Below are 26,883 nucleotides of genomic sequence, written 5' to 3'. Positions count from 1 at the left end.
ACACACACGCGATTGATGTTGCAAGATACAGGAGAGGGAACTGATTTGTTGCAACACACAGTACTGCAAATATAGCCTAATATTCATATTGTTGATACTTACGAATGTCATCTAAATTTAAAAAATGGTAGACATACACAGATTAAAACAAAATTAGGCCGTCAGTAAAGAGGAATAGGTCTCTGGCACCAATTGAAGACCACATATATGGGGGGGCGTATCTTACCAACTGCAGGCTAGGTTGCGCGCACAGCGCTGGGAGAAAGAACTTGATACAGAAATCACACGGACCTACAGTTTAGGGGTGGTGAAATTTGTAACCTTGTTGCAAGTATTTTTGGGCGAGTGATAGGAGCAAGTGAGATCACTGCGATCTCCCATTTGGATAGAGTTGAGTTGTTGGGAAAGGACAACATCGGATCTTTTTCACGCACAGTTCAAATATATTTGAATCTATATCATCCTGGAAATGTCCGAAAACAAGCCGAATGATGATCCGAAGTTATCTACGACGGACAGGGTAGTAAAATGTAAGTGTAAAATTAATTGCTGTTGATCATAAACTGTTGTTGCGGTGCTTTTTTGGGGGGGTAATGAAGTCACACTGCTGCCATAGACGAATGTGTCTCCCTCAACACATTCCTGGTCTGATTGCACCCTAATGGTCTGCTCAATTGGAAAACTGGTTATGCAGAAAAAGGGTGTTAGCCGTGAGATATGACACCGGCTAAGCAATCAGGAAAAGTAGGAAGTAAGGGTGCTATTACAAGAGTTGTAGGCATTCAAGGTTTGGGTTAATGTCCATGTCTCGCAACGTGCTTGTTGGATATGGTCCTATTGTTTATCATCTGCACATACAATAATATATATAGATTTTCTATTACCATAAAATATGTTATTTGTAGCCACACACATCTCTTCTGTATTCTATTTTGAAACATAAACGAGCATGTAGGCTATTGCACAACTATTATGCCCTGGTTAAAAGTTAGAAGTCCCCCCCCCCCCCTATTTTGGTTGAATTAGGAGCGCATAAATAACAGTGTGACATGGTGTGTTTTATTCTAGTAATAAACATGTCTGTTTTTGTCTAGCCCCATGATACTGTAGGGCTCTAGAACCCTCATGGGGGCTAGGACTATCAGGACTCATTTCCTCTATTCTATTATACATGAAATCACTATTGATTTCAAAAGTTAGGTTTGCCCTTATTCTCTGCACACATTGTGTAAATAGTTGCATCAGAATCTTCATTTTACTATAAAGGCGACTGTTGCACATTTTAGCTATCAAAGATACTCCCGTAGTCTCTTGCAATGACATCATATGTTTGGTATGTCATTGCATTTATTTGACACACCAGCTCTCTGTAGTTACTCACTATATTACTATTCTGCATCATGGTCTTTTACACAAGCATCTGTTAAGAACAGTTTTCCTGTTTTTGTGTGTAATTGCTGGTATGTACTCAAACTGCATTCTACTAAACTTGATGCACTGAATCTTCTACTAGTTGGCCTATAGGTGTGCTCTAAAAAAAGAAAATAACTTAATTCCTCTATGACCACATGGTTCCATGGTTTCCACTAGATAATAATCAAAATTGGCTATATCATAAAAATGCATGATTTAGGGTTAGGCATAAGGTTAGCAGTGTGGTTAAGGTTTTGTTTAAAATCAGATTGTAAGAAGATCAATTGTAGAAATAGGTGGGGTTTATGACTTTGTGGGTGTGTTTACTAGCTCAGCAACAGTGTTATAACAATAGACAGAGTTCAACCTCCGTTTATGCATTCAGATTGGGATCATAAATGGAGTTTAAATGCTGATATGCTGGTGAAATGATTTGCAAATAGCAATATCACCAACCACATACACATCTCTGTTCTCTTGACATCATGGTCATAATGTCATAATAAAAACAAATCGGACATAGTTCTATAATCGATAATGACTGATGCTACATTGTAAAGAGATTAATAATTAAACTATGACCAGAGGACATGACACAGGAAAGCCTTGACTCTGTATATGAGCTGGTATGGATTTTGTTTTCATACCAAAGTGAATATAGAATTCTGCAATCAGTAGTTGCTTGCCATGTTACGTAGCTCAACTCTGTATGTCTCTTTCCTGCTCACTCCACTGACTACACAGTCTTCATGTAAGCGTACCATGATCAATGTACATACAGTGAGGGAAAAAAGTATTTGATCCCCTGCTGATTTTGTATGTTTGCCCACTGACAAAGAAATGATCAGTCTATAATTTTAATGGTAGGTTTATTTGAACAGTGAGAGACAGAATAACAAAACAAAAATCCAGAAAAACGCATGTCAAAAATGTTATCAATTGATTTGCATTTTAATGACGGAAATAAGTATTTGACCCCTCTGCAAAACATGACTTTGTACTTGGTGGCAAAACCCTAGTTGGCAATCACAGAGGTCAGACGTTTCTTGTAGTTGGCCACCAGGTTTGCACACATCTCAGGAGGGATTTTGTCCCACTCCTCTTTGCAGATCTTCTCCAAGTCATTAAGGTTTCGAGGCTGACGTTTGGCAACTCGAACCTTCAGCTCCCTCCACAGATTTTCTATGGGATTAAGGTCTGGAGACTGGCTAGGCCACTCCAGGACCTTAATGTGCTTCTTCTTGAGCCACTCCTTTGTTGCCTTGGCCGTGTGTTTTGGGTCATTGTCATGCTGGAATACCCATCCACGACCCATTTTCAATGCCCTGGCTGAGGAAGGAGGTTCTCACCCAAGATTTGACGGTACTTGGCCCCGTCCATCGTCCCTTTGATGCGGTGAAGTTGTCCTGTCCCCTTAGCAGAAAAACAGCCCCAAAGCATAATGTTTCCACCTCCATGTTTGACGGTGGGGATGGTGTTCTTGGGGTCATAGGCAGCATTCCTCCTCCTCCAAACACGGCGAGTTGAGTTGATGCTAAAGAGCTCGATTTTGGTCTCATCTAACCCCAACACTTTCACCCAGTTCTCCTCTGAATCATTCAGATGTTCATTGGCAAACTTCAGACGGGTCTGTATATGTGCTTTCTTAAGCAGGGGGACCTTGCGGGCGCTGCAGGATTTCAGTCCTTCACGGTGTAGTGTGTTACCAATTGTTTTCTTGGTGACTATGGTCCCAGCTGCCTTGAGATCATTGACAAGATCCTCCTGTGTAGTTCTGGGCTGATTCCTCACCGTTCTCATGATCATTGCAACTCCACGAGGTGAGATCTTGCATGGAGCCTCAGGCCGAGGGAGATTGACAGTTATTATTTTTTTTTTCCATTTGCGAATAATCGCACCAACTGTTGTCACCTTCTCACCAAGCTGCTTGGCGATGGTCTTGTAGCCCATTCCAGCCTTGTGTAGGTCTACAATCTTGTCCCTGACATCCTTGGAGAGCTCTTGTCTTGGCCATGGTGGACAGTTTGGAATCTGATTGATTGCTTCTGTGGACAGGTGTCTTTTATACAGGTAACAAGCTGAGATTAGGAGCACTCCCTTTAAGTGTGCTCCTAATCTCAGCTCGTTACCTGTATAAAAGACACCTGGGAGCCAGAAATCTTTCTGATTGAGAGGGGGTCAAATACTTATTTCCCTCATTAAAATGCAAATCAATTTATAACATTTTTGACATGTGTTTTTCTGGATTTTTTTGTTGTTGTTCTGTCTCTCACTGTTCAAATAAACCTACAATTAAAATTATAGACTGATCATTTCTTTGTCAGTGGGCAAACGTACAAAATCAGCAGGGGAACAAATACTTTTTTCCCTCACTGTATGTTAGCTCATTATCCACATTCATTTAAAGAAATGAAGGTTGAGAGACCTGTATGGGTGACTGGTAAGGTATTGGGTGGTTTTGTTAAATATTTTCAAGAGACTGTCCCTATAGTTGACTCCAGAATTGCAACCTCTCCTCTTCATAGTGCACTACTTTTGACCATGGACCATACGGCTCTGTTCAGAAGTAATGCACTATATAGGGAATAGGGTGCCATTTGGGATGTGTCCTATGTATCAACATAATGGGTTAAAGCTCAGTAATGGGAATATGATTACATGGTCCAAATGGATTTTGAAAAGATTCAGTGAGAAATTGAGAATCGTGGAAGTCCAATTGTACTACACATCCCATTAGCTCATGAATGCTAATGTTAGCCTACTCACAACCCACATCAGACAGAATCACAATTCATGTCCTGAAAATCGTAAAGAGGATGATTTTAACTTGACAACAAACGGTGATATTGATTATGCTGTTAGGTTGTTGAATGCTACCATGCATGTACAAATGTCTATAAAATGGAAATAGTACAGTTTAGACTTTTCATTATTTTTCATGAATTCCTTTTTTTTAAATCCTCAAACAGCTTTTATGATATCAGACTCAGAGTAGTTATTATTTTAGCTCTGTGTCAACATCATCACTGTATTGTGTACAAAGCATCCCCAAATATCTGGAGGCAAAATGTATGAAGTCATCTGTTGCTAATCCTCCCAGTTCACCTTCAATAAAATGTGCATCACTCATTTCCACCTGTTTTGAAAACAAAGCCTGTATAAAACTGATGAGGAGGCAACTGACTGTTTCAGTTTAACGAAATATCCAGGTCTGTCTTATAAGACGAGTATTCTACTTCAGTTTGTGGAAGAGCTATAGATCTAGACCAATGGAGGCTGCTGAGGGGAGAACGGCTCATAATAATGTCTGGAACAGAGTCAATGAAATGGCATCAAACCATGTGTTTGATGTATTTGATGCCATTCCACCGATTCCGCTCCAGCCATCACCACGAGCCCGTCCTCCCCAATTAAGGTGCCACCAACCTCCTGTGATCTAGATAGCTACATGACTGCTGCTTCCGGCTCAATAGCATGCATGGCAAGATGACAACCATATTAATATGAAGTGAATATCAGTTGTGTGTTTGCAGGGGCCTTTCCTTTGACTTGGATCGATAGTATCTGACGTTTGACTTTTTCGTAGAGGCCAGGGCCCCTTGCTAAAGACGTGTGGGGGTCCACCACCAGGGCCACTGATCCCAGCTAGATAGCTGTCATTTTTAGAATAGAACATTAGGTAACACCACATACTTCACTCCAGCTTTATGTAATCACCTGCCCAGAGCGCCGGCCTTCTCCTGCTTTCAGGTTGCTGTGTGTTGGGCGGTTTTGTGTGTGTGTGTGTGTGTGCGCGTGCGTGCAGGCCCTACAGTGTCTCTCCATACACACGTTTTAATTGGTTTATCTTTAAATCTGGTTAATAGGATAATCACCAGGTGTTATGCGGATAAGTAAATGAAGGCATATCTGATGGATATAATATGCCACGTGTCCAACTCATTCCACGGAGGGCCAAGTGTCTGCGGGTTTTCGCTCCTCCTTTGTACTTGATTGATTAATTAAATCAAATAAAATGTTATTTGTCACATGCTTTGTAAACAACAGGTGTAGAACAGTAAAATGCTTACTTAAGGGTCCATTTTCAACAATGCAGAGTTAAAGATAATACATGTAATAAAATAATTTAAATAGTGACACGAGGAATAAATACATAGTGAATAACAATAATGAGTAAACATTACCGAGTCGATGTGCAGCGGTATGAGGTAATTAAGGTAGCTACAGTATGTACATATAGGTAGGGTTAAAGTGACTAGGCAACAGGATAGATAATAGACAGTTGCAGCAGCTGGTAGCCATTTGATTAGCTACAGTGAGGGGAAAAAGTATTTGATCCCCTGCTGATTTTGTACGTTTGCCCACTGACAAAGACATGATCAGTCTATAATTTTAATGGTAGGTTTATTTGAACAGTGAGAGACAGAATAACAACAAAAAAATCCAGAAAAATGCATGTCAAAAATGTTATAAATTGATTTGCATTTTAATGAGGGAAATAAGTATTTGACCCCTCTGCAAAACATGACTTAGTACTTGGTGACATGGATGGATGATCTTGGCAAAGGAGAAATGCTCACTAACAGGGATGTAAACACATTTGTGCTCAATTTTAGCTAAATAAACTTTTTGTGCGTATGGACAATTTCTGGGATCTTTTATTTCAGCTCATGAAACATAGGACCAACACTTTACATGTTGTGTTTATAATTTTTTTTCAGTATATATGGATTGGATATAAACCATGGTAACCAAACTGAGATGTCAGTGCACAATTAGGAAAACATTAGGAAAACTAAAATCTTATTGGACAAGTCCAGGTATTCCCTTTCTGTTTCAGTACATTTTCCGATGTGGTGCCTAATGAAAACGACACAGGTTGTGAGAGAGCCAGAAAGTTTGGGATTGAGTGGGTTTCGTAGTAGTGGAAAAAATTGCAACTTCCTTCCAGTTCCACTGAGTTTTTCTTTATGTGCATTCCATGGCCCCTCAAGTTATGAAAGTTGCCAAGGAAAAAGCTTTTGGGGGTTCTTTTCGAACGGAACTCTTGTGGACATCCTTGTATCAGTGAGCGTCAGCAACCTGTAGAATCTTAAGAGTTCTGAAGTGAAGTATTTTTCTGCTGCCATAATTGTCTCCTTTAATCTTTGTGAGCATCAAGGTGAGAGAACGTCTATGAATATTCTTTTGGAAAAGTATGTCCAGCCTTGTGTCTCTTTTTCTTATCAGCTTGTTGTAAGGTCTTTTTATTTTCACACAAACTAAATACACTGAACAAAAATATAAACTTAAAAATGTCAACGATTTTACTGAGTTACAGTTCATATAAGGAAATCAGTCAATTGAAATACATTCATTAGCCCCTAATCTATGGATTTCACATGACTGGGAATACAGATATGCATATGTTGGTCGCAGATACTTTTAAAAAAAGTTAGGGGCTTGGATCAGAAAACCAGTCAGTAGTTGGTGTGACCACGATTTGCCTCATGCAGCGCGACACATCTCCTTCGCAGAGAGATGATCAGGCTGTTGATTGTGGCCTGTGGAATGTTGTCCCACTCCTCTTCAATTGTGTGCGAAGTTGCTGGGTATTGGCAGGAACTGGAACACGCTGTCGTACACGTCGATCCAGAGCATCCCAAACATGCTCAATGGGTGACATGTCTGGTGAGTATGCAGGCCATGGAAGAACTGGGACATTTTCAGCTTCCAGGAATTGTGTACAGATCCTTGCGACATGGGGCCATGCATTATCATGCTGAAACATGAGGTGATGGCAGCGGATGAATGGCACAACAACGGGCCTCAGGATCTCGTCACAGTATCTCTGTGCATTCAAGTTGCCATCGATAAAATGCAATTGTGTTCATTGTCCGTAGCTTATGCCTACCCATACCATAACCCCACCACCACCATGGGGCACTCTGTTCACAACATTGACATCAGCAAACCACTCACCCACACGAAGCCATACACGCTGTCTGCCATCAGACCGGTACAGTTGAAACCGGGTTTCATCCATGAAGAGCACACTTCTCCAGCGTGCCAGTGGCTATCAAAGGTGAGCATTTGCCCACTGAAGTTGGTTACGACACCGAACTGCAGTCAGGTAAAGACCCTGGTAAGGACAACGAGCACGCAGATGAGCTTCCCTGAGATGGTTTCTGACAGTTTGTGCAGAAATTCTTTGGTTGTGCAAACCCACAGCTGTCCGGGTGGCTCGTCTCAGACCATCCCGCAGGTGAAGAAGCCAGATGTGGAGGTCCTGGGCTGGCGTGGTTACACGTGGTCTGTAGTTGGGAGGCCGGTTGGACATACTGCCAAATTCTCTAAAATGACGGAGGTGGCTTATGGTAGAGAAATGAACATTCAATTATCTGGCAACAGCTCTGGTGGACATTCCTGCAGTCAGCATGCCAATTGAACGCTCCCTCAAAACTTGAGACATCTGTGGCATTGTGTTGCGTGACAACTGGTCATTTTAGAGTGGCCTTTTATTGTCCACAGCACAAGGTGCACTTGTGTAATGATCATGCTGTTTAATCAGCTTCTTGATATGCCACACCTGTCAGGTGGATGGATTATCTTGGCAAAGGAGAAATGCTCACTAACCAGGATGTAAACAAATTTGTGCTAACATTCTTAGAGAAATAAGCTTTTTGTGCGTCCGGAAAAGTTCTGGGATCTTTTATTTCAGCTCATGAAACATGGAACCAATACTTTATGTGTTGCGTTTATATTTTTGTTCAGTATACATTCTTCTATGGCCTTCCTGTCTCTAACACATGCACGCTCAAACACATGAATACACACACATACATTCCAATTTCTTTGGCCCTACAAATCCTTTCTCTCTAAGTCTAACATACATGCACCCTTTTGCTCGATCTATTTCTGCCATGCACAACGCACTATACTCTCTTGCAGTAGGATTTTGGGAATGGTGCACCCTGGGAAATAAAGGTCAGACAAGCGGAGCTCGTCTTGGTCGAGCCTTGAGAGTGCAAAGCAGCCAGCCACAGTTAGTGAGCTAGTCAATGAGCTATTCACGGGCATAAAGACAAGTGTTATGCCCCGGAGCAGGCCTGTTTGCGAGCGATCGTGTTGTTATTACTCACAGAGAATTAACCATGTGTGCTCTCTCTCACTCTCTTGGCAGTGTCTGCAGACCCAGAGACTGTTTTTGTTGACAGAGCTGCACTGCTCCATGAAATGAACCATGGTTCCACCTGTAAAAAGTAAAAATCTCTGTTTTGGTCCGAAGAGCTGCTTGTTGCCATAGCTTCTTAGATGACACATATTGCCTGCTGGCTAGTTGTCTTTGGCTGCTGTACTCCATTGTCTGTCTTCAGTTATTGATTGGAACACTTTAGTGTCTCTCTTTTAAGTGTAACCCCAATGAAAAGAGAGGGTAAACGCATGAGTGTCAACAGTTACTGGGTGGTTAAAGGACAGAGGAGCATGCTGAACAAATAGAGATGGAAGAAGGCATATGCTGACAGATTGTATTAATTAAACTGGCTACCAAACCTGTTCTCTCTTTACTTTGTCAGTTGAGTCAGAATCAACTCGATTTCAAGCTTAAGTGTTGCTCGACATTTGTTCAATTCATCATGGATGGATGCCCGACACGAGATTTGAGTGTCTCGAAGTAACGACTTAACAAGTCAAAGACACCTACCTGTGTGTCCCTTGGTCCTCACAGTGTCCCTTTGGCATGCGGATAGGACCCCGGCCAGAATTCCTATGGTGTATAAGACCGATGACTTCGGTTAAATGGGGTTGGACAAGGACGTGTTGAAGGTAGGAGACATTATCAGAGCTGAGATCAGAGCCGGGCCTTTTTTTACAGCTGTTGACTGTCTGAATGACTTGTCATGAAACTGCAATGACATAACCTCTCCATGTTGTACTGTATTAATACATTCTGGAATTGTATGACATTGGTTTTTAGGGGATGTCCCAAAATGTCCATGATGTTCTGACACACACTGTGTCACTACCGTTGTGAACCTTGAGCGACTACTGCACCTTGGTCGCTCATTAGATTACAGAGGAATTAGTCTCTGTCGTGGATTTAGGACACAGCAAAGCGATGGATTTGGCCAGATTAAGCTCCATATAAAGGGATAAAGGCAGATCTGCTCAGGGGATGTAATTAGCCTGTGCTCTTGCTAATTCAGGCAAACAAATGTAGCTAGCATAGCGTAGATCTGGAAACAGCAACCCAAAGCAAAACAGTTTACCTAGCTAGCATAGCATTTTGGATTGTCGATAGCTAAGCTTGTAGTTCAGTGGATACTTTTTTCCCCCTGTGCAAGTCAATGGCTTTTGAATTTCAATTGATCACATACTTTTTTTTATACGAGGCCACCTGTTATTCAGTAATGCTTAAAAACAGAGGGCAGGGGGATCTTGATTGACTTGGCACCTCATGCCGTGTGATTCAAATTTCTAAGGAAGGCACCAGGCCCTGTGTTCTCCTCTTAATGTAAATGTCATGGGTGCCTTCTTACCTCAAAATACTTTTTCTTGTTCCTGAGCTGGCAAACTCTACTCAGTCAAACTCCACATTAAGGAATACAGTGGCTTGCGAAAGTAGTCACCCGCCTTGGCATTTTTCCTATTTTGTTGCCTTACAACCTGGAATTAAAATTTAGTTTTTGGGGGGTTTGTATCATTTGATTTACACAACATGCCTACCACTTTTAAGATGCTGAAACAAACAAGAAATAAGACAAAAAAACTGAACTTGAGCGTGCATAACTATTCGCCCCCCTCCCAAAAGGCAATACTTTGTAGGGCCACCTTTTGCAGCAATTACAACTGCAAGTCTCTTGGGGTATGCCTCTATAAGCTTGGCACATCTAGCCACTGGGATTTTTGCCCATTCTTCAAGGAGAAACTGCCCCAGCTCCTTCAGGTTGGATGGGTTCCGCTGGTGTACAGCAATCTTTAAGTCATACCACAATTGGATTGAGGTCTGGGCTTTGACTAGGCCATTCCAAGACATTTAAATGTTTCCCCTTAAACCACTCGAGTGTTGCTTTAGCAGTATGCTTAGGGTCATTTGTCCTGCTGGAAGGTGAACCTCCTTCCCAGTCTCAAATCTCTGGAAGACTGAAACAGGTTTCCCTCAAGAATTTCCCTGTATTTAGCGCCATCCATCATTCCTTCAATTCTGACCAGTTTCCCAGTCCCTGCTGATGTAAAAACATCCCCACAGCATGATGCTGCCACCACCATGCTTCACTGTGGGGATGGTGTTCTCGGGGTGATGAGAGGTGTTGGGTTTGCGCCAGACATAGCGTTTTCCTTGATGGCCAAAAAGCTCAATTTTAGTCTCATCTGACCAGAATACCTTCTTCCATATGTTTGGGGAGTTTCTGGCCACTTTTCCGTAAAGGCCATTTCTGTGGAGTGTACGGCTTAAAGTGGTCCTATGGACAGATACTCCAATCTCCGCTGTGGAGCTTTGCAGCTCCTTCAGGGTTATCTTTGGTCTCTTTGTTGCCTCTATGATTAATGCCCTCCTTGCCTGGTCTGTGAGATTTGGTGGGCGGCCCTCTCTTGGCAGGTTTGTTATGGTGCCATATTCTTTCCATTTTTTAATAATGGATTTAATGGTGCTCCGTGGGATGTTCAAAGTTTTGAATATTTTTTTATAACCCAACCTTGATCTGTACTTCTCCACAACTTTGTCCCTGACCTGTTTGGAGAGCTCCTTGGTCTTCATGGTGCCACTTGCTTGGTGTTGCCCCTTGCTTAGTGGTGTTGCAAACTCTGGGGCCTTTCAGAACAGGTGTGTGTGTATGTGTGTATGTATATATATATACAGTGGGGAGAACAAGTATTTGATACACTGCCGATTTTGCAGGTTTTCCTACCTACAAAGCATGTAGAGGTCTGTAATTATTATCATAGGTACACTTCAACTGTGAGAGACGGAATCTAAAACAAACATCCAGAAAATCACATTGTATTTAATTAGCATTTTATTGCAATCACCCTCGGCATTGTATCTCCCCACTGTATATATATATATATATATATACTGAGATCATGTGTCACTTAGATTGCACACAGGTGGACTTTATTTTACTAATCATGTGACTTCTGAAGGTAATTGGTTGCACCAGATCTTATTTAGGGGCTTCATAGCAAAGGGGGTGAATACATATGCACACACCACTTTTCCGTTAATTATTTTGTAGATTTCTTTGAAAAAAGTTATTTTTTTCATTTCACTTCACCAACTCGGACTATTTTGTGTATGTCCATTACATGAAATCCAAATAAAAATCAATTTAAATTACAGGTTGTAATGCAACAAAATAGGAAAAATGCCAAGGGATGAATAATTTTGCAAGGCACTGTATCATACATAGCTACACCAATACAAATAGAATCCAGTCTACACCATACACATGTTAGTTGTTTAAACTTAAAAAGATAACTTACATTTATTGTAATATGCAAGTTTAGACAACTTAATAATTTAGGTTAGTGGGGTTAGTTAATGCAGTTTTTTTGTTAAAACATTACACTTCAGCGTTTTAGATCTAGATAGAAAAGTGAGTCCTGCAAAGTTGTCTCTGAAATTCCTACCTCTCAGCCAGTCTTCTGTATCATGACTGTTCTTGAACACAGATTCATCACTGAGGTTTTCTTGCTGATAATATTTATACTTTTATCGATAACTCTATTCTACCACTAAACACCATGGAGTGATATTGAGAAAGCCCTACTTTTATGCTCAGGTTGCTTGCCTTGCTTGTCATACCCAAGAGCAGTTATCTCCCTTTCCTTGAACTGTAGGCACTATGCTTGATGTGGTGAAGTCGCTGTCCTCTTTTGATATTAAACGCACATGTCTCCTGTTACTGTGGCTGGCAGGGTGTCATGCACTCTCTTTATTTGGCTAACGGCAGCAGTCCGTTTGGAACAGAGACTGTTGCATGTCATTAGAGCCCCCTCTAGAGCAATCAATGGGATGTCTACCACAAGTGTAACTACACAGCGGGCACACACACGGAGGGGGGAGGGCAGAGGCTAACCCAATGGACCGAAGTCTTATTGGAGCCGGGAGGGTTTCAAGCGAGCCCCCCTAATGGTTAAAAGTCTGGGCAAAAGACTTGCCGGCTTTAACCCTTTGACACATACCAACACACGGGTTTGATCATTCTACAGTGGTCCATGCAGCGTACGCTCAAACCGGTGTGATTAGAACGCTTATGTAGAATGTCCAGTTTCGATTGACAGTCAGCGTTTGCCTTGGCCGCACTGTTTTTTCACAGAAACATTTAGCACAAACACAGTCCTTACAACATTATGCCCTGATAGTGACCAGTTAATTTTTGGATGCAATGTTCAGACATTCACAGAAGTAGCGACAGCATAACACAATCTTCCAAACCGGAAAATGTAGGCTACATTTGTCGTAGCGCTAAGGAAAGATTGATGTAATACAAGCGATCATATTTAGCTAACTCTCGGCTGACAGAAACCATAATATGAATTAGCTAATAGCAATTACTATTTACAATTCATCACATCACGGGGGAGCTCACCATTGATCGAAATAATTGAGTAAAACACTTTCAAAAAATGTAAAGTAATCCGACGATGGGTTTTGTGTGCGTTCTGCCATTTTTTTTTTTTTTTGCGTCAACTAAAGATAAGAAGAGGAGACGGTGAGTTTGGTCTGTTTGCAGTATGCATGTTGAAGGGGGTGTGTCGTCTACCATCATTCACTTCCCTTCATTCACTTCTGGAAGTTTCCTCGAAAGATGAGTGAACTATCCCTTCACCTCATTTTGTTATAACATCTTTGGTCTGACAGACGTTTTATGTGACCCCCAGAATGCATCGTATAATGTCAACAAACATGGCGCCACACTTTTCTGGCAAATAGCTTAGCATTAGCTCATCATAATGACTACAACCTTCAAAAAAGTATTTTACACACATCATATGTGTCCATTACAATCTATGCGAGAATCAGAGTGCGTGATTTGTCACCAGTACTTGAAAACATGTGAATAAAACAGTAAATACATTATGTTCCATACATACATATGGTATGCTACATAGACTGTTCTCTCTGCTACCGCACGGCAAGCGGTACTGGAGCGCCAAGTCTAGGTCCAAAAGGCTACTTAACAGCTTCTACCCCCAAGCCATAAGACTCCTGAACAGGTAATCAAATGGCCACCTGGACTATTTGCATTGTGTCCCCCACCCCCTCTTTTACGCTGCTGCTACTCTCTGTTTACTATCTATGCATAGTCACTTTAACTATTCCTACATGTACATATTACCACAATTACCTCGACTAACCGGTGCCCCCGCACATTGACTCTGTACCGGTACCCCCTGTAAATAGCCTCGCTACTGTTATTTTACTGCTTTTAATTTTTACTTATCTATTGTTTACTTAACACTTATTAAAACTGCATTGTTGGTTAGGTCTTGTAAGTAAGCATTTTACTGTAAGGTCTATACCTGTTGTATTCGGCGCATATGACAAATACGATTTGATTTGAAACGACAACACGATATACAGAAAATAAGGCACTTACTTTGATAGGAACGCACACATGTCTAAAATTATTATTTGTAAGGAAAACGACAATGAAGGCAATGCGAGCGCCAGCCAGAAAATGTGCCAGGGGGAAAAAGTTTGTGCAAGACTGCGCAAATGTCTGCATACTTGATCTGGGGAAACACTTGAAGTGCTTGGGCTTTCCTCGAAGAGAGAGGTTTGTCTGGCTCAGTAAAGCCTCAAACATAAATTGTCCGCAACAGTGAAATGGGCTACTTCTTATGTGAATTAATGAGGAGGCGGAACACACCTCAATTCAAACTGTTGTTAGAAAATAAAACGTGTTAAAAAAATATTAGAAATTGACAAGTTGAAACAGCCTATAGATAATTAGCAGGCAGCATGTCTTGGTTTGAGTGCAGCATGGGTTAACTGTCCTGTTGCGTAACAATCACATTTTGGAACAGTGAGTGCATTCTGACATCTCGCGCATAAAAAAATAACTCCCGCTGGGGCAACCGTTAGATATTTGGAGCTTGCGCGTGTATTGTAGTGGAACAGGTTGAGAGCTTCAAGTTCCTTGGTGTCCACATCACCAACGAACTATCATGGTCCAAACACACCAAGACAGTCGTGAAGAGGGCACGACAAAGCCTATTCCCCCTCAGGAGACTTAAAAGATTTGTCATGGGTCCTCAGATCCTCAAAAAGTTATACAGCTGCACCATCGAGAGCATCCTGACTGGTTGCATCACCGCCTGGTATGGCAACTGCTTGACCTCCGACCGCAAGGCACTACAGAGGGTAGTGCGTACGGCCCAGTACAATAGACTAAAGGGAGACGTGTAACTCTCATAGTCGACAAGCTATACATTGATAACCAACTGTTCCGAGACTCCATGGCTATTCTAAATAAAATGGAACATCCAACAGTATTAATGTTAGGGATTGTAATATATTTTTTACGGAAATAATAAAATAATACAACAATTAATAAAGAAACTATAAAGACATTATACAATTCAAGTTATGGAATGTTGTAAAATAATTTGTATTCACATTTTTTTATGTACAGTATTTATAAATGAATATAAGATAGGACAATTCATGAAATAATAAATCCCCAAATACAAGGAACTGGAACACAAAAGTACCCAAAGCCCGAAACTAGGGTGTAGTTTGATCTATGGGTGGAAGGGGAAAGAGGGGCAGAGGTGTTTGTTTGGGAAGGGTGGGGTGAGTGAGTGTATGCATCCCACATTTGTTGATAAAATGTAGAATTCCTACTGCCATCCCTTGTTATAGGTAACAATCCTTTGTAGAAGTGCTTATATTATTACGCATATTATTCATCAATTGTGGGAATAACTTAAGGTATGCAAGATTTATTTATTTATATGTGTATATATTTTTTTATAACTACATGCAGTACAACCGAGGCGAAGGCATTCAAAATGATGTTGGCTGCGGATCCATTTTTAAAGGATGGGCCCCCATCTCTTAAAGGCCCTAGGATCCATGTGTACAGGGATGGTTAGCCAGTCACTGGGATGACAACCCAACCTGGGATGGGGGGAAGTTTTAGCGGGTGGAATATTGGAGGACAATTAGAGGTTTACTTAGTCGCAGCTACAGTATGCTTAACAGTGCAAATATCATGGTATAGCTATAAGGACACTCAATTATCATGGTACCACTCCTCAATAAAAGGCACATGACAGCCCGCTTGGAGTTTGCCAAAAGATTCAATGGTCTGATGAAACCCAGATTGAACTCTTTGGCCTGAATGCCAAGCGTCACTTCTGGAGGAAACCTGGCACCCTCCATACGGTGAAGTATGGTGTTGGAAGCATCATGCTGAGGGGATGTTTTTCAGCAGCAGGGCCTGGGAGACTAGTGAGGATCGAGGCAAAGATGAATGGAGCAAAGTACAGAGAGATCCTTGATGAAAACCTGCTCTAGAGTGCTCAGGACTGGGGCGAAGGTTCACCTTCCAACAGGACAATGACCCTAAGCACACAGCCAAGACAGCGCAGGAGTGGCTTCAGGACACGTCCTTGAGTGGCTCAGCCAGAGCCCGGACTTGAACCTGATCGAACATCTCTGGAGAGACCTGAAAATAGCTGTGCAGCGACACTCCCCATCCAACCTGACAGAGCTTGAGAGGATCTGCAGAGAAGAATGGGACAAACTCCCCAGATACAGGTGTGCCAAGCTTGTAGCATCATACCAGAGAACACTCAAGGATGTAATGGCTGCCAAAGGTGCTTCAACAAAGTACTGAGTAAAGGGTCTGAATACATATGTAAATGTAATATCTGTTTTTTTTATTTTAAATAAAAAGCAGAAAAAATTAAAACCTTTTTTTACTTTGTCATTATAGGGTATTGTGTGTAAAAATGAGGGAAAAAATCTATTTAATATTTTTTAGAATAGGGCTGTAACGTAACAAAATGTGGAGAAAGTCAAAGGGTCTGAATACTTTCCGAATGCACTGTATACAGTAAAAACAGTAGTGGCCCAAGCACGCTCCCTTGCGGAACGCCACAACTTATTGGTTTTGCCTTAGACGATTTCCTTCGCCAGGGAATCATTACAGTTTGAAAACACAATTTCAAGACCTTCATAGAATGCATTCTGATTGGGCGGCCTGTAACACACGCCCAACAAAATCGGCTTAGTTTTGGGAAGGCAAATATCCAGCCAGACAATCTCTCGATCATTGATTTAAATCCGATCTGACGTTATAAGCAATGTCCGATCTTACAAAGGCACATATCCCCCCACCATTCCGATCCTTCCTGACAACAGAGAAATTACCTGTCACAAACAGATGAATCCAACCATTTCTCTGTAAAACATAAGACACCCACCTCTGATTTGAACCAACAGGCGTATCTCATCAATCTTTGGTAGTAGGCTTCGGACGTTTAAGTCAAACAATGTAAACCTTTCTTCCCAAAGGCCTCGCTGAATTCCCGGTCCACTTGTAACTTGCCTCCCGCTGCACTGCCACCCTCCTGCTGCACTGCCTCTGGTGGCCTCTCTGCCGCTATGGTGCGCTCTCCGTCCTAGGTGAGTCCTCCGGTCTCACTCCACCTTCGATGCTCACACACCCCACGGGTACAGCACACCGACAGCAAATGTACGTTTCATTGACCCCATGCCCATAGCTAGCTTCAACAGCGCGCATTCCAGACATACCAGAGCTTTGCTGTTACTCTTAACCCAACGTTCGCAGGAGGTGCATGGGTGCATACACTGTTTGGTGTTCGTGATAAACTGAGGACGAGGGCATTGATGGAGATCACCCGATAAGAGAAAGCATAAAGTTATTATAAGATCTCCACCATTAATTTGAGGTTTTATACTGGCCTTGAATGATCGTTTTGGTTTGTGCCAAGGTCTAATGAAAGTTTGGTATATAACATTCCTTCTAAATCCAAAGTGCTGGATGCCATCAGAAGTGTTGGCAGGACTGAGAAGTTGCTGAGAATTTACCATTCTTTCATTTCGATTGCAGATGCGATTTATTTCCAGTGATGTTTAAAACAAACACATAAAGTGAAAGTGCTGCCACCATGCCGAACTTGCCGATAGCCATCTTGGTTACAAAGCACAACACCTGTCTATTTGTGGAAAAAAAAAAACTAATTTAATTATTTAGTCATATCTCAGTTTACCTATTTACTACACCTAACGACTTGTTTTCTAAATTATATGAGCAAAAACTATTCCACTTTATTTGGAACAGCAAGCCAGACAAAATTAAACAGGCCTATTTATATAATGAATATGAATTCAGAGTGCAGAAATGATTAAATATTAAAGCATTGGACCTCTCGCTAAAGGCTTCAGTCATACAAAAACCATACTTAAATCCGAACTGGTTCTCTAGCAGATTATTAAGAATGGCTCACCCCATGTTCAAGAATGGCCTTTTCCCCTTCATTCAGATTATAACCTCTCACTTTTGGTTATTTGAAAATGAAATAATTTAAAACAAGCAATAAAAAGCTGGTTGCAATTTCAGTTTAATCCTCCAGTAAAGACAGAACAAATATTATGGTTAAACTCAAATATACTACTAATAAAAGAAAAAGTATAATCTTTGTAAATTATATTATAAATAGGACTGGTGGAGTTATGTCACATATGAAGTTAACAAAAATATATGGAAATGTCTGCTCTATCCAAAATTACAACCAACTGATTGCAGCATTACCGCAAACATGGAGGTAAGTGGAAAGGGGAAAAGGTAAGAAACTTGTCTGTCGGCCCTGCATTAAAGACCAGAATTGGCTAAAGAAAATTGTGATAAATAAAAAAGTAAACCAGTTTCGTTTAAGGACCAGAAAATTGACAGCTGTGCCATACAGGTTGCAAAATATACTGTCCATAAAATGTATATAGTATGAATGTATGTATAAGCTGGAAGTAGAAGCCTAAGTATTGTTGTCTACTAGTGTAATACAATTAGGGGAGGGGTGGTAGGGTTAGGGGAAAATAATAAAGAAGGAAAAATATATATATATATATATATATATACAGTGGGGAAAAAAAGTATTTAGTCAGCCACCAATTGTGCAAGTTCTCCCACTTAAAAAGATGAGAGAGGCCTGTAATTTTCATCATAGGTACACGTCAACTATGACAGACAAAATGAGAAAAAAAAATCCAGAAAATCACATTGTAGGATTTTTTATGAATTTATTTGCAAATTATGGTGGAAAATAAGTATTTGGTCAATAACAAAAGTTTCTCAATACTTTGTTATATACCTTTTGTTGGCAATGACACAGGTCAAACGTTTTCTGTAAGTCTTCACAAGGTTTTCACACACTGTTGCTGGTATTTTGGCCCATTCCTCCATGCAGATCTCCTCTAGAGCAGTGATGTTTTGGGGCTGTCGCTGGGCAACACAGACTTTCAACTCCCTCCAAATATTTTCTATGGGTTTGAGATCTGGAGACTGGCTAGGCCACTCCAGGACCTTGAAATGCTTCTTACGAAGCTACTCCTTCGTTGCCCGGGCGGTGTGTTTGGGATCATTGTCATGCTGAAAGACCCAGCCACGTTTCATCTTCAATGCCCTTGCTGATGGAAGGAGGTTTTCACTCAAAATCTCACGATACATGGCCCCATTCATTCTGTCCTTTACACGGATCAGTCGTCCTGGTCCCTTTGCAGAAAAACAGCCCCAAAGCATGATGTTTCCACCCCCATGCTTCACAGTAGGTATGGTGTTCTTTGGATGCAACTCAGCATTCTTTGTCCTCCAAACACGACGAGTTGAGTTTTTACCAAAAAGTTATATTTTGGTTTCATCTGACCATATGACATTCTCCCAATCCTCTTCTGGATCATCCAAATGCACTCTAGCAAACTTCAGACGGGCCTGGACATGTACTGGCTTAAGCAGGGGGACACATCTGGCACTGCAGGATTTGAGTGCCTGGCGGCGTAGTGTGTTACTGATGGTAGGCTTTGTTACTTTGGTCCCAGCTCTCTGCAGGTCATTCACTAGGTCCCCCCGTATGGTTCTGGGATTTTTGCTCACCGTTCTTGTGATCATTTTGACCCCACGGGGTGAGATCTTGCGTGGAGCCCCAGATCGAGGGAGATTATCAGTGGTCTTGTATGTCTTCCATTTCCTAATAATTGCTCCCACAGTTGATTTCTTCAAACCAAGCTGCTTACCTATTGCAGATTCAGTCTTCCCAGCCTGGTGCAGGTCTACAATTTTGTGTCTGGTGTCCTTTGACATCTCTTTGGTCTTGGCCATAGTGGAGTTTGGAGTGTGACTGTTTGAGGTTGTGGACAGGTGTCTTTTATACTGATAACAAGTTCAAACAGGTGCCATTAAAACAGGTAACGAGTGGAGGACAGAGGAGCCTCTTAAAGAAGAAGTTACAGGTCTGTGAGAGCCAGAAATCTTGCTTGTTTTTTAGGTGACCAAATACTTATTTTCCACCATAATTTGCTAATAAATTCATAAAAAATCCTACAATGTGATTTTCTGGATTTTTTTCTCCTCAATTTGTCTGTCATAGTTGACGTGTACCTATGATGAAAATTACAGGCCTCTCTCATCTTTTTAAGTGGGAGAACTTGCACAATTGGTGGCTGACTAAATACTTTTTTCCCCCACTGTATATGGGGGATTGGAAATGATGCAGACAATTACATTGATAAAAGCCACAATCTATCTGCAATATTAATGCTGATCTAGATAAGCGAGGGCAGAATAATACACACACTCTCTCTCACAAACACACATACTATAAATATCTGTGCTTGTCCACATGAAAACATCAAGGTTGCATCCCCTCTCTGCCTTATCTGGATGACTCTGTACCTGTACCTCAGACTGTACACACTGGACAGTATGCACACAACAAGCCTATTCAATGCCACCTAACGTTGTGTGCTAATCTGTGTTGGTGTTATGTGTTAACATGTGGATGGGCGGATTTAACCCTCTTCCCCCCAGAGATGAGTTTGAGTGAGAAAGCCCTGATGAGGCGTGGCACAATACCAGTTGAGGTATTTGAAGTGTTCTATGGACTTCCCTCTCAACACATAAGACACGCCTCTGGAGTTGGCACCATGTCCTTTTTTCCATTTTCAGGGAACATCTAAAATGCCCTGAGGCCTAGGAGAACATGACTCGTCAGTTGGCATCATGTCAGTTTGCAAACATGCCTTTTGGCAGCAAGAGTACCCACAGACCAAAAAACTTAAACAATACTATTTTGGTTGCAAGTGGAATGGGGGATTCCAGTCCATCTGGTGCTGCAAGCCAAGGTCTACCTCTCAGCTAACTCTAATGCTGCAGTGTCAGCAATACTCACTGTTTCTGAAATGGGTTATGTGGTGACAACATACCACTACGCTAGACGGCGGTTTCTTTCTACCCGGGCCGCAGCCCCTGACGGATGGGACAATCTCCTGCAGTGTAAGTGGCATGCTTCAGCGCGTCTCTCACACACACACACACACACACACACACACACACACACTAACTTGCTCACTCATTCACACACACTGTACAAACACACACACACACTGGTCTGCTCCGAAAGGCCGCAATTCCCATTAGTATATAATGCGAGGGGTATGTGAAAAGCCAGCTGTACGCTGCCTGTAAACAGAGGATTAGCTGAGAAAGGGAAAGCTCAACGTCAGAGAGAGATGTTCCAGGCTTCCAGCACCATGTCAGCAGGGCTGTAGAATGTTAAACACTGATGGGAGTATACTACCCCTCATAATCTTGCCATATATCAATCCTCAAGCCCTCGAGTAGTGTGAAGCAGGTGTGAAAGTGTTGGGCTGGAACAAAAATGTGTCTGCTAGTAAGGACCTAGGACCTGAAGAGATTGAAAACTCCCTAGAGGATTATGTAAGAAGACCCCTTACTGGTTTCTTCCGACTGGAGGGAAAGTGTTAGCAGTTAAGCAACATTTCAAAATGGAATTTGTTTCAGTTCCTTGAAATTCATGGGAGAAAGAAGGCCAATTGTGAGGTTCCTTGTTAGTGTGCTTCCGAACTGGAGGAGGTAAAGCGAGGGTTGTGTTTGGCGCGTCGTTAAGGCCTGGTTTTGGCACCAGAGCATTCCAAGATGGCATCACGCTCTACGCTGTCCTGGGGTTGCCAGCGGTTTCTTAGGCAGTGCCAGGCCTTCAGGCTCTAGCTGGGATGTTTTACTATGTGTTTTATTTCTCCCGAGGTCACGTTCGGGTTTCCATTATAAAATAAGAGCCCTTCGAAGGTCCTGGGGGTTTTAGACGAAGGGGAATATTCCTCTGCTAGGACTTTGTTGTCTGTGTACCATAGTCATTTACTTTAGGAATTGCATTAGTACATGCCAGATGATTTTGGATAGAGTCAGATATATTGCACAATATCCATATGAATTTGAATCACACAGTTTAGTTCATTTTTCGGATAAAAAGTAATCGATAGTATCGACACAGCAATTATTCACATTTCCTGGTCATACAAAGAGGTATTGAAGTAGTCATGGCAATGTGACTCAATACTCTCAATAACCCTTATTCAACTTTATAAGCTTTCTTCATTAAGCACAAAACAGAGTTCTAGCTACATGAGTGTTTGCCAATGCTAGCTGGCTAACTTATCGAATTCTGCAGTGAAACTAGAACCCAGGAAGACAATTTTCTGTTTTCATACTGTTCCTGGTAGGTGGACTGGACCAGTGGTTCCCAAACTGTGGCACGCAGGGGTCTCCCCCCAATTTTGTTTAATGGATGTTCCCCAATGCTGGAAAGGGGGCCCCGAGTGAAAAGCTTTGGGAACCCCTGGATTAGACTAGCGACTTCAGCTAGAGTCAGGACTTCTTGGTTTATTTACACACATTCAGTCATGTTACTTATATACTGCCTGGCTGAAAAGTAACCCCCCACCCCATGTACAGGTGTGTTGAGGTCTACACTCCACATGCTTGACTATGCACATTTGTATAGGCAGTACTTACAGTTCATATGTGACCTGTTTCAGAAAACTAGGCGTATGTCGCGGGTCAATACTTTACAGGAGAGACGTTTGAATGTAAACTTTTTTTTGTTGGCAGAAATGCCTTCTCGAACATGTGAACTTTCATGTGCCTTAATAACAAACTTGTATGCCATCTGTAAATACCAATAAAATTGTTAAATTACGAGCCTAGTTGGTTTAGCCAGAGAAAAATACAATAACCTTCCTGCTAGCCATGACTGACTAAGATAATGAGTCATGCCGAGAGATGAGTTTGGATTGGTCTGCCATATAGCACGCTTCTGTCTATTTGAGCTGGTCAGTATGTCTAGGTAATCCTGTCTAACGCGGCTTTTAAAAAAATGTATTGCGTAGTAAAACTGCATAAACCTAATGTCAAGTTAAAGTGTACTGTTAGCTAGCTAACGTTAGCTGGCTGGCTTGCTAGCTAACGTTTTGTTTATGATCTTATTCTTCGTATCTCGGACACATTGGCTTGACTAGTTATAGCCTAATGTTAGCTAGCTAACATTGAACCTGGTTGGTTAGCTACCTGCAGATTCATGCAGGGTAGTAACGTCATGAGTTGTGATTATGGTTCATGCTAGCTACATGTCTTAACAAAAGACTCCACTATGCAAGTATCCATTTCAATAGAATGTCACTGCAACTGTTGATATACGTACTAGCTGGTAAATTCGCTCTGGCTATCTACTCAGATTTCAGACCACGGGTAAGATAGCCTAGCTAGCTACATTTTCAGATATTACACATTTCTAATTTTGACATAAAGTATTTTCATTTCAAGTTAGTGTACTTTTAGCTAGCTAGCTAATGTTAGCTGGCTGTCACATTAACTAATGTTACGTCAAGCGTTGGAATTCATTGTTTAGCTAGCTATCTAGCTACATTTCTTAACAAAAGACTCTCATCTTAGTGTGCCAGAGCGCAGAATAACTGATGAATTTACAAACGCTCAACACCTGTTGAATATGGCCGTGTCAGTAAACGTAGGCAAAAAAGCGTTATTAAATTGTTGCCAGCAGCACAGTTACAGTCACCAACACTCTAGATAACATGAAAACAGCCTAACCAGCTCTGCTAGGGCGAGTTAAATGGTCAGAGTGGGGTGTTCTGTGTCTGGAAGTAGCTAGCCAATGTTAGCCAGTTAGCTTGGGTGCTTGACTGTCGTTGTGAGGTCAGAACGTTCGGATCAACCCTACTCATTGGCCAGAGCGTCCAGTGTGCGCTCTGAACGCGAAACGCTCTGAATTTACGAACGGACAATCTGACAGCACTGTTGCAGTCACCAACGCTCTGGATAACATAGCAGCCTAACCAGCTCTGCTAGGGCGAGTAATGTTCAGTGAGCTGTTCTCTCTCACTTAGATGTCTGGAAGTAGCCAGCAAGTTAGTACAGAACGCTCTGATGAACCCTTAAAGAGATGGGTGGGGCTAAAGCTTAAGAGGGTGTGAACGATGCTGATTGGGTGGAGACAAGGAAGGGCTCTCCAGTAGTAGGACCAAAACATTCAAAGGCCATTTTCTCAAAAGTGAGTTTACATGTTTATCAACTTTCAAAGTAAAATTACTTTTCCATTGTTCCTCAACTGTAGTGTATGATATACCATTTTGTAGCTCTGAGTCTCTACTTTTATCCAATGTAAAAAACACAATTTCAAATTTTGCTACGTAAGACCGATTTGAGCTGGTCGGTCACATGTTTATACTGTATCTTCATTGGACAAGATTGTATTTTGTTATGTTAATTTATAAAGGTCTGCGTCAGGTCTAGACAAAACGACCCAAATGTAACTAACTCAACATATATTTGTGTAAATTTTCTGTCATTTCATATAAGGTCTGATTTAGTCTGCATTTTGGAAGATTGACGTTCAGAACAGTTTGATCCAGCTGACCTGCGTTCAGTCACTGAACAGGCCTCGCTGTGGGAGAGAGGAGCCAGCCGGGAAGCAAGGGGTTAAAGCTGTGGCTGCATGGCAGGCCACTCAGTCACACACGCCCACATGGAGAAGAGAGGAAAGGAGGGTAGGGGAGTGAGGCTAGCTGCCCAGCCCGCTCTGCTCTGTGAAAGACCTACTGCAGAGGCGTCTGGCCAGAGTCGTGACTGAGCACTGTTTGTGTGGTTGGGTCGCGCTCTCTGTCCGCTTGCCTGCCTGTCTGTTCGAAAGCTACTGAAAGCCTTAATGCGGACCATTGTGTACTGGTGGTACTTTAGGGGCTCTAGTGTCTACTCTGTAGGGTCTACTCTGTACAGTAGTGTGTACTCTGTACAGTAGTGTCTGCTCTGTAGTGTCTACTCTGTACGTAGTGTTTACTCTGTAGTGTTTACTCAGTAGTGTCTACTCTGTACAGTAGTGTTTACTCTGTAGTGTCTACTATGTACAGTAGTGTTTACTCTGTAGTGTCTACTCTGTACAGTAGTGTTTACTCTGTAGTGTCTACTCTGTACAGTAGTGTTTACTTTGTAGTGTCTACTCTGTACAGTAGTGTCTACTCTGTAGAGTAGTGTTTACTCTGTAGTGTCTACTCTGTACAGTAGTGTTTACTCTGTAGTGTCTACTTTGTAGTGTCTACTCTGTGCAGTAGTGTCTACTCTGTAGAGTAGTGTTTACTCTGTAGTGTCTACTCTGTACAGTAGTGTCTACTCTGTACAGTAGTGTTTACTCTGTAGTGTCTACTCTGTACAGTAGTGTCTACTCTGTACAGTAGTGTCTACTCTGTACAGTAGTGTTTACTCTGTAGTGTCTACTCTGTACAGTAGTGTTTACTCTAGTGTCTACTCTGTACAGTAGTGTTTACTCTGTAGTGTCTACTCTGTACAGTAGTGTTTACTCTGTACAGTAGTGTCTACTCTGTACAGTAGTGTCTACTCTGTACAGTAGTGTTTACTCTAGTGTCTACTCTGTACAGTAGTGTTTACTCTGTAGTGTCTACTCTGTACAGTAGTGTCTACTCTGTACAATAGTGTTTACTCTGTAATGTCTACTCTGTACAGTAGTGTTTACTCTGTACAGTAGTGTTTACTCTGTACAGTAGTGTTTACTCTGTAGTGTCTACTCTGTAGAGTAGTTTTTAAAAAAACATTTTACTCAAAGCCAATTGTTGTAACGCATGACGATGCTGTCTTAATGCAACGTAAGACTTTAGCATGCATTTCATAAACATCCAAGTCAAGTTGTTATACAAATAGAAGTGGCCAAGCTAAAACACTGCGTAGTCAGATGCAATCAGATCACAAACAGATGTTAACACTATCAACTGTTACCTAACACAGGAGGGCCAGCCAGACTGTTAAAGAGGATAGTCTGTATGTCTGTCTGACTGTGTCCCAGTTGCCCCCATTGATTTTGTGCCTCTCCAAAGAGTGACGGACGGGAAGCCAAATATTTGATTGACCAATCAGCATAGCTTTTAAATCATCCTACTGCCCTAAAGGAGATGGTCAAAAGGAGTGGCAGTGTCCCCTAAATCCTAGGGTGTGTTAATTAGGCACTAAACGGAAGAAAGCAGACTGAAACAGGGAGAGACTACCTGGACATGTCCAATAACAAACGCTCATTTTGGTTTTCTGTTACAAAATGTTTTCTGTTGTGTGCCGTAATGAATACCACCCAAGCTGCATCCTGATGTTGTCTAGCGTGGCGCTGCCTCCCACTCCGATGGATGGTCTTGCTTCTCTCTGCATTGATTATGTGTTGTAGGACCTTTAACTCAAAGGAATGCCTTGGCTGAAAAAACAAAGTCTGTTGGTCCGAGGCCCGTAGTTTATTTTGTGCCTGTGTCGACTGTGTGTTGAGGGGGTGGGTGTGTTTTTGGTCATCGCGGGGCATGTTGTTGATTTCAACATCCAGGAAGTACTGTGTACTTCTGTCTCTCTCACTCTCTCTCTCTCTGGGTTTTTCTCTTTCTCTGTCTCCCACACACACACTGTATTATCATCATAAGGCTTAGAGTGGTCTTCATGCATAGTGCATAATGTAAATATGACGTGTAAATAAAACCAATACGCAAAACACCCAACACACACACAGCAATCAACCAGCCATCAAAGTGTGGGATGTTATAGGAGAGAATATGAGCACCGTTGTTTGTAATGAATTCTGCTGGCACACCCTAGTTACACACACACACAAGCTCACTATTTGTCGTTCTTCTTGGCAGCTCTCGTGTGGCTCCACTGTTTGTTGCAGCCTGTCACGTTCCCCCAGCCCCCACACAGTCTCTGGGAAGGTTGAGGGAATGGCACTGCTGCTTGCCACACATTTACCGTGAACACGACCGTCTGTCTGTGTCCTTCCGTCAGTCACCTAACTGAAGCGTGATAACAAGCTCTCTGACAAACCTTGCTAGCAACGTAGACTTTTGGATCTGTCTGTCAAACTTGCTCTCATTGTGTCTCTGTT

General features: G+C 41.9%; 1 protein-coding gene across 6 annotated transcripts in view; it reads left to right on the top strand.

Moving 5' to 3' along the window:
- The first annotated feature begins 248 nt into the window (after window positions 1–248).
- The window catches only part of LOC121571171 (serine/threonine-protein phosphatase 2B catalytic subunit alpha isoform), a 147,844-nt gene continuing 121,209 nt past the window's right edge, over window positions 249–26,883 (top strand). For 4 of the 6 annotated variants that reach the window (XM_041882512.2, XM_041882511.2, XM_041882510.2 and 1 more), the window contains exon 1: window positions 249–530. In XM_041882512.2, coding sequence (XP_041738446.1) covers window positions 470–530 — 61 coding nt within the window. In that variant the 5' untranslated portion in view covers window positions 249–469. The remainder of the gene's footprint in view (window positions 531–26,883) is intronic. The other 2 variants (XM_041882514.2, XM_041882513.2) reach the window with 1 other exon arrangement.

Source organism: Coregonus clupeaformis, chromosome 8 (assembly GCF_020615455.1).
Source record: "Coregonus clupeaformis isolate EN_2021a chromosome 8, ASM2061545v1, whole genome shotgun sequence".
In the NCBI taxonomy this organism is placed as follows: Eukaryota; Metazoa; Chordata; class Actinopteri; order Salmoniformes; family Salmonidae; genus Coregonus; species Coregonus clupeaformis.
Note: the sequence above shows the minus strand (reverse complement) of the source record. Positions and strands in the feature narration are given on the sequence as shown.